Genomic DNA, 12,158 nt, shown 5'->3' with positions numbered 1-12,158 from the left:
ATGGAACTGATTCTGCTTTTCTCTTTGAGTTGGCTTCTAGGAAACTCAAATTCATGGCCTGCCTCAGAGAGACACTATACCATACCTTACAAATAGGATCTGAGGTACTCATGTTATCCCAGGAGTCACTTTATTTTTCCTACTTTTATTTGTATTTGCTCAAGTGTCCTCGTTTTATCTTGTGGGCCTCTCAGTATTTTGTAAGCCATCTCAAATCCTTTTTGTAAAGGAAGGGGTGCTCTGTAAGTAGAAATGGAGAATGAAAGAGAGAAATACAGAAACAGGTCATTAAATAATGAAATCAAAAAAAGATGAAAATTGTGAGAAATGTCTTTTTTTTTTTTTTTCTTTTTTCCTTTTTCCAAACAGAAGAGTTTATTATCAAGAAACTTCCTATAACAGAAAACCACCTCAGGGCATAGACTTGCATGATATATGGAGGAGGGGGTGTGTACATTCTGTTTTTTGTCCAGGGTAGAGACCAGAGCCTTTCCCAGAATCCTTTGTGAGAGATAAGAGGGATTTTTTTATTATAAAATATATGAATAAAAGCTGAGAATTCTGTTTCCAAGCCACATAGGTATGTTGTACTGGTTACAGCTATCCGAGATGTGGCAGACCACAGACAGAAACAGAGGAAGTGCCGGACTTGACAGGTGTTTAGTCCTCTTCTGAGAAATGGAATTTAATTATTGAATTATTTCTGTGTTGACCAGTGCAAGAACAGGCAGCTATTTTCTTTTGCTGTCTGCTTGGAAGCACTCAGAAAGGACCATGCTCTCCAGGCCAAGTCAAAGGAGACAAACTCCAGAAATTCCTGGCTAGCATAGTGTTAAGTCTCAGTTTCCTGTTGTCATTGTTGTTAGGTGTCATCAAGTGGATTCTGACTCATAGTGACCTTGTGTGACAGAGTAGAATTGTCCTATAAGGTTTTCTTGGGTGTAACCTTCACCTGAGCCCATCACAAAGTCTTTCTCTCATGGAGTCATTGGGTGGCTTCAAACCACCAACCTTCCAGTAGCAGCTGAGCACTTAACCATTATACCACGATATTTAGTCTTACATGCCTTGTTAGTAGAATTGCACAGTGTTTGGTATTCACCTTGTTATTTAATGTCATTGGTACAAAGTTAAACAAGCTTGATTAACTTAATAAAAAAAACTTTTTTTTTTTTTTTTTTTTTGTTATAGTCTTTGTTGTTTCAGAGCTGGGTTTGGCAAATGTCTTCTGTAAAGCGCCAAGTACTAAATATTTAAACTTTGTAGGCCATGCGGTCTCTGTTGCAACTACTCAGTTCTGCCCTTTACAGCATGACAGCAGCCATAACAATATGTAATAAATGAGCATGGCCATGTTCCAATTAAACTTTATTTACAAAAACAGATGACAGCACAGACTCCACTTGTAGACTGTAGTTTGCCAACCTCTGTTATAGGTCAGTAGTAAGGTCTCTGGAGGAAAGCTCTGGATTCAGGGAGAACTCAGTGCTTTTCTTCTGTGCTTGTCTCTCCCCTCTAGAGCTAGGGTTGATGTGGCAGAGGGTGCCAAGGAGGAGGTGAGTTCCCTGCAGTATCAGGACCAGTGGGAAAAATACTTTCTGACTCAGGATTTCTTCTAGAAGGCTTTTGGCTCAAAATATCAAGGACTTACTATGGTTTCTCAAAGATAAATTATTATTAATATTGCAAATAGTTGGTTTATTTGTAAGTAAGGCTCCTCTTAGAGGTTTTGAGTGGACTTCTGTGAGTGTTAAGAGAATAATTAAAAACTTGTCTTGAGAGTCTGAGTTAACTTAGGAAGATAAACATGAATATTTAAACTAATACACTGCAATCACCTATAATCCTATCTGCAATCCATTAACCTGATCTTCATCTGCAGTGCACTTTTGCTCACCTCAAATTTAGTAACATTTTAGGTAACTTTATATAGGGCAATAATGAAGTTGTCAATTTCATTTTATTTGAACCCACAATTGACGCCCAAGTAATCAGCACTCAAGAAATCAAATGACATATTGCATTTGACAATCTGCTACAAAAGATCGCTTTAAAGTATTTAAAAGCAAAGATATTACTTTGTGGACTAGATGTACCAAGCCATTGTAGTTTCAATTGCGTCACATGCATGCAAAAGCTGGGCAATGATTGAGGAGGACAAAAGAAGAACTGATGTATTTGAATTCTGGGGTTGGCAGAGAATATTGAATATACCATGGACTGCCAGGAGAACAAACAAAACTGTCTTAGAAGAAGTACAGCCGGAATGCTCCTAAGAAGGGAGGGTGGCAAGACTTCGTCTCACACGCTTTGGACATGTTATCGGGGATCGGTCTGTGGAGAAGGACATCATGCTTGGTAAAGTAGAGGATCAGCAAAAAAGAGAGAGATCCTCACCAAGACGGATTGATGTGGTGGCCGCAACAATGAACTCAAACATAGTAACGATTGTGAGGACGGCACAGGACTGGGTAACATTTCCTTCTGTTATACAAAGGGTCCATATGAGTCAAAACTGACTCTTTGGCACTTAACAACAATAGCATGGAGGATAGAAGAACTTGTCAAACCACATCATGGGGATGCTGTCACAAAATCTATAGAAAATTTGTGAGAGAAAAAAAAATCCATGGGAAATTACAAGACAGGTGGCTGTTCCTTCAACAAATGAAGTACAAGAGATGGGGGCAAAGAAGGAGAGGCTATGGCTTTAAAGTTTTAAAAGCCATAAAACCAATTGCAATTGTAATGCACAGACCTTATGTGAATCCTAATTTGGGAAAAAAAAAAACTATTAAAGAAACCTATAATGGTGATAAGGAAGACCAAAGAAGAGTTGATTCTTTTGAAATGTGGTATTAGCAAAGAATACTGAAACTACCATGGACTGCCAGAAGAATGAACAAATCTGTCCCGGAAGAAGTGTAGCTGGAATGCTTCTTGAAAACGAGAATGGCCAGACTTCGTCTCACCTACTTTGGTCATGTTGTCAGAAGGGACCCCTGGAGAAGGATATCATGGTTGGTAAAGTGGACGGTCCTCAAAAAAGGGGAAGGCCCTCAACGAAATGGATTGACACAGTGGCTGCTAAGATGGGCTCAAGTATAGCAAAGATTGTGAGGATGGTGCACAACCAGGCAGTGTTTCATTCTATTGTACATGGGCTCACTATGAGTCAGAGCCAACTCAACAGCACCTAACAACAACAGCATAATGATAATGGCAACACAGCATTTTGGGTGTGATTAATGCTACTGGATTGTACACCTAGAAGGGGTTAAGATGGCATATTTTATGTTGTATGTATTTTACCACAATAACAAATAACCACACAAAAAAAAAAAGGATTCATGAAAAAACTCTCAAAACCATATGGTAGAAAGGGGGACCAGTTTGCTGATCTCATAGAGCATGGTGGAACCAGTGAGACTATGGGCCCTAGCTGCTGGGAATTGAACCACACCTGTGGCTTCCAGCCAAGCAAAAAACAGGCATATGAGTTGAACATGTACCTGAGGTAGAGACACTCCTTGGAGAGAACAATCATGGGAGAAAGAGGGGCTGCTTATGCACAGGGAGACAGCTCAGGGGACGGAGTGCATGGAGGGATGGACACAGGGAAGAGGTAACTATAGGGAGGAAGTGGGAGGGGAGCTGTTGCATTGGGGTAAATTGCAGTCAATGTCATGAGACAAAATGTGTGTGAACTGCTGTATGGAAAGTGAATTTGCTCTGTAAATTTTCACCCAAATCACAATTTAAAAATATATATATGTGTGTTCTGGTTACTTAGTGCCACTCTGACAAGAATATACCACAAATGGGATGGCCTTAACAAACAGGAGTTTATTCTTACAATTTGGAGCCTTTTTAAGTCTGAGTTCAAAGTGCCAGGCTCTAGGGGCTGGGTGAAAGCCCCTCAACTTTGGGGTCCAGCTCTGCCTTCTGCTCCCAGCCCACTGAAGCTAGAGGCGTTTCTTCACTCAGACAGGTGCTGACTGCTGAGGCTGCCAAGCCCAAGTAAAAAGGCACAGTCCCAATGTTACCAAACCACATGGCAGGCCATTAACTTAAGTCCATCCACCAGCCACTCCTCAGAAGGAAGATGGGGCAATCTACTTCCGTAGTGATACCACCTCAGAAACCCAAGGAGGGGTTGCTATGAGTCGGGTTCGACTCAACGACACATAACAACAACAACATGGTAAGTCCCAAGGTTGACAGAGCATAGCAGGCTGCTGAGCAATGACATGGCTACATGCAGGGTCCAAGGGTGCCAAAGGCTAGAGACCATTTCCAAGGCTTCTCCTTATATATAGGAAGCAGACCACATCCCAAAGGCAGCTACTCAGCTGCTTGTGGTAGATCCCACCATGGAGTTCATTGCCAGTCTCATCATGGGGAATAACTACCACCAGCTGCCCAGCCACTCAACCAGGCCCAGTCAAGTTGACACAAAAACATAACACTACAATAAAAAATGGCAGCTCTGGTAGCATAGTGGCTAAGACACTTGCCTGCTAACCAGACGGCTAGCGGTTCAAACCCACCAGCCACTCCTCGGAAGGAAGGTTGGGCAATCCTACTTCCGTACTGATACTGCCTCGGAAACCCAAGGAGGGGTCACTATGAGTCAGGTATGACTCGACGGCACATAACAACAACATAACAACAATAAAAAATAAAATAGATAAAAATTGAATTATTGATAATTTTTAAGGTATAATGGCATTTTGTGTGTGTGCATGTGTGTGTACTTTAAGAGTTTGTCTTTTAGAGATACAAGCTAAAGCAGTATGGAAGAAATAATGTATCTAGATTTGCTTCAAAATAATGCAAGTGGAAGTAGGTAGAGTATGGATGGGGCACAACTGGCCGTGAGTTGATAGTGGTTGAACCTGGGTTATGTGTATGTAAGGGTTCTTTGTGATATTCTGTCTCCTTTTGGAGATGTTTGAAATTCTCTGATGTCTGCCCTCCTATGTGCTGAGCTAATAGGCTTCCAAGAGCCTAACTTTCTCCCTTTATCTCCATGCAGTGCTCCAAGAGCTGCCAGGGCGGCTTCCGGGTCCGAGAAGTGCGGTGTCTGTCAGATGACATGACCCTAAGTAACCTCTGTGATCCTCAGTTGAAGCCAGAAGAGAGAGAATCTTGTAACCCTCAGGACTGTGTCCCTGAAGTGGGTAAGTACAGAATCCTACTTGGAGAAAAGACTTGGCTTCCCTGAGCTCTGTCAAGCTCTCTGGAGTGAAAACACCAAATCCTTCTAGGTTACTCTGTGGCCTTGTCACACAGACATGGAGTTCAGTGGGTCTAAGTCCTTTTGGTGTTAGAAGTTTCATATCCTGAGATGACTGTTCATAACTTGGGTCACCATCCAAGCCACTCACTGAAGACAAACTTAAAAGTGAATTAAAACCACTTGGAAAAGGATCAGTGTAGGAGATCGTGGATAACCAAACAAAAAACCAAACTCTCTGCCGTCGAGTCGGATCCGACTCATAGCAACTCCTCCTTGGAGATCCTGGATAGAGTGAGAGAAAAATGTGGAACAAAACTCAAAATAATAAAAATTACCAGGCTTACTTGTCTGCTAGAGCCTGGTGAGACCCCCAAGACTATGACCCCTTGTCACCCTTTCTCACTGCTGTCGAGTCAATTCTGACTCATAATGACCCCTCCTTGGGTTTCTGAGGCAGTATCTCTACAGAAGTAGATTGCCCAACCTTTCTTCCAAGGAGTAGCTGATGGGTTTGAACCGCCAGCCTTCTAGTTAGCAGTCAAATGCCTCACCCTTAGGGCCTGAAATTGAACTCACTCCCATGGCCTCCAGACAAACAATAGATAGACATATAAGGTGACCATTTACAGCAGGTAGGTACACTCCTTAAAATAATCAATCATGGGAGATCAGAAGGGCATCATTTGCACAGGGATATAGCTCAGAGGACAGGAATACACAGGGAAAGACACAGGGAAAAGGTAACCACAGGGAAGAAGTGGGAAGAAAGCTGTTACATTATGGGGATTATGATCAATGTCATGAAAGAAAATGTGTATGAACTGCTGTATGGAAAATGAATTTACTCTGTAAACTTTTACCCAAATCATAATTTTAAAAAATTTAAAAAGTGAATTAATTTAAATGATCATGCATTTAGAGATTTGGGCCCATCTATCATCCTTAAGATCAAAGTATTGAAATTTCAGCTTTTAACTGTAGCTGCGAGTTGTGTAGGGAGAAGATCCTGGAGTCCCAGCAGTGGGTTAGAGAAAAGAGGGGAAAGGGGAGAAAGCCAAGAACTGGGAGGGACAGTGCTGAGAGTCTAACCAGCTATCTGAGTCCTCTCCAGGGATGGGGAGACAATAGCTAGAGAATCTAGGCCGCACAATGGTTGGAGCCCTGCAAGGAGCAGCAGCATTGCAATTCAAAATACCCCAACCTGCAACCAAGAAATGGAGTCTAGTTCCCTAGAGGAAGGTGTTGGTGAGAGTTAGGGAGATTAGGTTCTCTCCTGGGTTACTATTCATGAGGAAGACCTCAGTCCCAATAAGGGGACTGAAGAATAGCCAGGAGACCAAAGAAGGTGACTTGCACATGAATTGTGACATTTCCGAAGCAGATCACCAGACCTGTCTTCCAAGGTGCCTCCGGTGGGTTCCAACTGCCAACCTTTCAGCTAAAACTTAATTTCAATTTGAATCCCAAATTGTTACTTAAGTTTCTTTTTAATAGATTACATGATGTTACAACATTGAGAAAAGGCTAAGACCTGCCATATGCCATAAACCCATTGTCATTAAAGACTAGAAATTGCCAAATCCTTGGAATTGGTTGTGTAATTTTCAAAGCTAGGAGAGGCTGATGTAACCAGTGTTCTGAAGGGCTGTCACTCAGCTGGCAAACATTGTCAAAGAGTTCTTATTCATATGGTGAGATGTCATTTTTTTTTTTTTTCCTGACCAATCTCTTTTCTCTTTTGGAATGTATGGTGGCTTTTCAAGGTGCAAAAAAAACTACTAACAATTATTTAAAACACAATTGAGGAAAAAAGAGATTCACAAAATAGAAAACTTTGATGTGGTGAAAAACGTGAAATTCTTCACTACAGATTATTAAGTAAGCACAAATAAGCCCATGCTTACCTTGCTTACTGGGTACCCTATCCCTGTCAGGGATTGTAAATGTGAAAAGCGGCTTTGACAAAATAAAGTGTACCAGGTAAAGTGACCTATCTATGGACAGAGCTGAATAACACCAGTCTACCCTCATGGTTTTGTTGGGAGCTCTGGTAGCATAGTGCCTAAGGCACTTGACTGCTCACTAGAAGGCTGGCGGTTCAAACCCACCAGCCACTCCTTGGAAGGAAGGTTGGGCAACCCTACTTCCGTAGTGATACTGCCTCGGAAACCCAAGGAGGGGTCGCTATGAGTCGGGGCCGACTCGACGGCAAACAACAACAACAACCCTCATGGTTTTGTTAAAGGGGCAAACCTTGCTGTTAGCCTCATCTCAATTGTGATGCGAGATGACTCAGCTTCATTGCAGGGTATAGATTTTAGAGATAGAAGAATCCTTTTAACTAAACTAACCTATCACTCAGAACTTTATTTTTAGTAGACTTTCTTTAAATGGGCACCACATCCTTATGTCAAGTACACAGATAATAATTTTATAGCTCAATGAGCATACAGAGTGAGCTTACCTATCTAAGCTATGTAAAAATTCAACAATTCATTCACCTATTGATTCTGCAGTTTAGTGATGCCTGTTCTTTTGTTTCTATGTGTATCTGTACACTCTTCAGTGCTTATCTTTTGTATAAATTCCTAGAACTGGAATCACTGAGTCAAAGATAATGACCACTTTGTAGCTTGAAAGATATTGCCAAAGTTCTCTCCAAAAAGATCACATCATGTTACAAGTAGAACATTCCTCATGTTCCAGTCACTATCTCCTACTCCTTTCTGCTGATTTCTAACAGCATAGATTGGTTTTGCCTATTTAGAAACTTTTATTAAATGGAATTACACCAAAAAAAAAAAAAAAGAAGAAGAAGAAAAGAAAAGAGGCTTTGATTGTGTGGGGAGGTGTTGTGGGGTTAGGCAAGAGACAGATGCCAGCTATACCTCAAAGCAGAATCTTTGATGTGATGAAAATATTGTGAAACTGTTCAGTACGGATTAGTAAGTAAGCACAAGTAAGCCCATGCTTACCTTGCTTATTGGGTAGTCTGGCACTGGTTGTGAGAGAGACAGTGCCTCCTGGATGGGAGCATAAGGTTGCTGCCAAGTACCTGTACCCATCCTGAAGGTCAAGAAGGGGCTCAGGGGCACATTTTGCTTGTGATTCTGAAGAAAAAAGTGGTATGTGAGCTCATGGGTGAATGGATGCTACTGTCAGTTTTTGTTTTACTTTGTTTTTGATTTGTACATAAGTTATCTTTTATTTTATCCCAGAGAGTTATTGCTAAATCAAATTGATTGCATTTTAGAATCAAACAGATGCAATTTAGTAGACAGAGTTAAATCTGTGACATGCACATTGAAGCCAAACCAAACCCATCACCATCAAGTCCATTCTGACGCATGGCAGCCACGTGTGAGGGAGCCGAACTGCTCCATAGGGTTTTCTTGGCTGTAACCTTTGTGGAAGCAGGTCACCAGGTCTTTCTCCTGCGGCAGCACCACTGACACAGTTCCTTCAAATTAATTTTCAAAAGACATACACGATCCAGTTTTGTAAAGAATGAAGGATGTGCACAAACATGACAGAAGAGGCTGAAGACATGTTCGGCCTCACTAGGAATCAGAAATGCATATTTAGAAAATAATCAGATCCATATTTCTCCATGAGATCGACAAACTTTTTAAAAATTGGATAATAGTCTGTGTTGGCAGAGTTGTGAGGAAAAGGTCAATCTCCTGCTTGTAACATGATGTGATCTTACAAAAACGACAAGAAGGCCACATGTTCTGACCTCCTCTAATCCCACAAGAGGAAGACAGGATTACCAGCAGTAACCCAAGGCCTATTACTGCAAGGCCAGACATGCTGCCTCCCTCTAGCCCTTTCACCAACTGTTCCTCCCAAAGCACCCACCACCTCTCTCCTGGGTTCGATAATTCACTGCAGTGGCCACACAGAACTCACAGATTATGGGGTTTATTGGGGAAGCACCAGGCTACAATTCAAGTTCAGGAAAAATGCTCAGTCTCTGTCCCAGCCCACCGTCCCTCAGCCAAGTCTCTCACAGTCTCTCCCGCAGCAGTGCATGTCCCTCGGTGTCTCAGCAATGCGTGTCTCTTACATCTCTTTCCCAGCAACACATGTCTCTTTCAGCAGCATGTCTTTCTCAACCAGCAGTCAGAGAGAGTTCTGCCTCTAGGAGGCCTCCTTTTGAGCCCGGCAGAGTGGCCAAACTAACCAATCATAGCATCAGAACTCTAAGCACGTGAGAAAGAGTGGGAACCTCCCAGAACATTGTATTGTGCCACGCCCAACATAAATAACCCAGGTGGATAACATTTACAATCAGGAGCTCCTCAGTTGCTCATTCCACCACTGAGTTTACAATGACTTATGGGTAGAAAAGCCATACTAAGTGATTTACTACACTGCAGATCTTTTTGGAGAGAACTTTGGCAATATCTTTCAAGCTATAAAGTGGTCATTATCTTTGACTCAGTAATTCCAGTCCTAGGAATTTATACAAAAGGTAAGCACTTAAGAGAGTACAGATACACATAGAAACAAAAGGATAGGCATCAATAAACTGTGTAGAATTAATAGGTGAATGAATTGTTGAATTTTTTAAACTCATAAAACTTGGAAGCAATTACATTTCTATCAATAGAAGGAAATGATTGATTAAATTATGTTTCAGTATGTAGGATACCCTTAAAAAGAATGTTGTAGACCTGTATGTTAGAATGCATTAGTTAATACATCTAAGTATATCTGGAATATAAAAGAGCAAGAAGCTGAGTAGTAAACTCTTTCCCAAATTAATCTATAAATTCAAGCAGTGTTAATCAAAATCTGCACAGAATTTTCCATAGAAAACCTGAAAAAATTATGTCTAAAGCTTATATATGAAAAACAACAGCGTAGAACCAAGAATGGCCAAGTCAATTTTGCTGACGAAAAATGTTAGGGGATTTTTCTTACCACATATCAAGGCTTCTTTGCACAAGGATAGAAAAATAAACCAATAGACTAGACTAGAGAGCCCAGAAATAAACCCATAAGATAGGGATGGTTCATTGTCACTGAATCCGTAAGCATGCAAAATGTTGAATTGGCAAATGTTGTGCTGTCTGCAGGAGCTCTAGTGGCACAGTGGTTAAAGCATTTGGCTGCTAACAAAAAAGATGGTAGATTGAACCTACCAGCCGCTCTAGGAGAGAAAGATGAGACAGTCTGCTTCTGTAAAGATTTATACCTTTGGAAACCCTGCAGGGCAGTTCTACTCTGTCCTATAGGTTTGTGGTGAGTCAGAATCAACTCGATGGCAGTGGATTTGGTTTTTTGGAGTTTGATATATGACAGAGGTAGCAGTATGAATCACTGGTAAAAAGGTGAACAATTTGATAAATGGCGATGAGACAATTGTTTACCAATATAGGAAAACAAAAAACAAACAATAAAATTGAATTCCTACATTTTACTACAATATACTCATTAATTCCAGGTGGATTAGGAACATAAATGGTAAAGAGCAAATTTTAAACTTTTGCAAGAGCATATGGTGAAATACAGGACCTCTGGTGGCATAATGCCTAAGGCATTTGACTGCTAACCAGAAGTCTGGTGGTTCAAACCCACCAGTCACTCCTCAGAAGGAAGACTGGGCAATCCACTTCCATAGAAATATTGCCTCAGAAACCCAGGAAGGGGTTGCTATGAGTTGAATCGACTCAACAGCAGTGAGGTTTTTTTGTTGTTGTTGTTTCTGGTTTTTTGTTTGTTTGTTTGTTTTTAATGTTAGAGTAAGTATAGATTTCTTCAATGAGAACCAAAATGTCCAAACCACAAAGGAAAAGTTATAGCGCATTTCACTAAAATTAAAAATCTGTGTTCATGAACTCACTCCTGTGGCTTCTAGCCAAACAATAGACAGGTATATGGGGTGAACATTTACATCAGGTAGATACACTCCTTGGAGTGATCAATCATGGGAGAACAAAAGGACAGTGTTTGCAGAGGGAAACAGCTACAGGGGGTGGTGGGAGTGAATGGGAGGGAAGGACACAGGGAAGAGGTAACTATGGGGTGGAAGTGGGAAGAGAGCTGTTACATTGTGGAAAATTGCAGTCAATGTCATAAAACAAAATGTGTATGAATTACTGTATGGAAAATGAATTTGCTCTGCAAACTTTCACCCAAGTCACAATAAAAATTTGCAAAAAACTATATATACACACACGCATAGATGAAAAAAAATATGTGTTCATCAAATGGTATCATCAAGTACTAAAAAAAACTACAAACTGGGAGAAGATATTTACAAGAGCTCCCAGCAAAAGCTCAGGATCCATTATATGTAAAAAATTTCCAACAATCATCTAAAAAAAGTAAGCAAGGTTAGATAATGGGCCAAAGATAGGAAAAGCAATTTACAGAAAAGGAAACTTGAATAGCAGATAAGCATGTAATACCACACTCAACCTCATTCAGGAATAATTTCACATCCAATAGATTAACAAAAGTAAAACATGTGGTGCTAAGGGAGTTCCTTAAGACTGACAAAAAGGTAAATGTTACATCTACTTTAGCGGGCAATCTGATCATGTCTAATAAATGTGTACTTTATGACCCAGTGAGACCAGAAAGGAGAACATGAACCAAACTGTTTAAAAGAGCACTGTTTACCTAGAAGAGGTGAATGAATAGAGATCAGGGTTAATAGTGATTGCCAGGTGGGAGGGAAGGGGAAGGGGAAGTCTTTGTTCAAGAAGCAGAGTTTCTGTTTACAGGGATGGAAATTCTGGCAACGGATATTGGTGATAGTTACACAACATGATTGATGTAATTGGTGTCACTGAATCTGTACACATGCAAAATGTTGAATCAGCAAATGTCATGCTGTCCACATGTATTTTCACAACAATGAAATGGAGCATTGTCTGTAATAGCAAAAAAAAAAAAAAAAAAA

The 12,158-nt window shown here is 40.7% G+C and overlaps 1 protein-coding gene across 1 annotated transcript in view; it reads left to right on the top strand.

Annotated features, from left to right (window-relative positions):
* THSD4 (thrombospondin type 1 domain containing 4) overlaps positions 1 to 12,158 on the top strand; it is an 818,615-nt gene that overhangs the window by 805,186 nt on the left and 1,271 nt on the right. Inside the window, exon 15 of the mRNA XM_042783252.1 lies at positions 5,039 to 5,183. Coding sequence (XP_042639186.1) covers positions 5,039 to 5,183 — 145 coding nt within the window. The remainder of the gene's footprint in view (positions 1 to 5,038; positions 5,184 to 12,158) is intronic.

Source organism: Orycteropus afer, unplaced genomic scaffold (genome assembly GCF_000298275.1).
Source record: "Orycteropus afer afer isolate SDZICR_OR568_19922 unplaced genomic scaffold, OryAfe1.0 scaffold00015, whole genome shotgun sequence".
In the NCBI taxonomy this organism is placed as follows: domain Eukaryota; kingdom Metazoa; phylum Chordata; class Mammalia; order Tubulidentata; family Orycteropodidae; genus Orycteropus; species Orycteropus afer.
The sequence above is the reverse complement of the archived record's forward strand: the minus strand, read 5'-3'. Positions and strand labels throughout refer to the sequence as shown.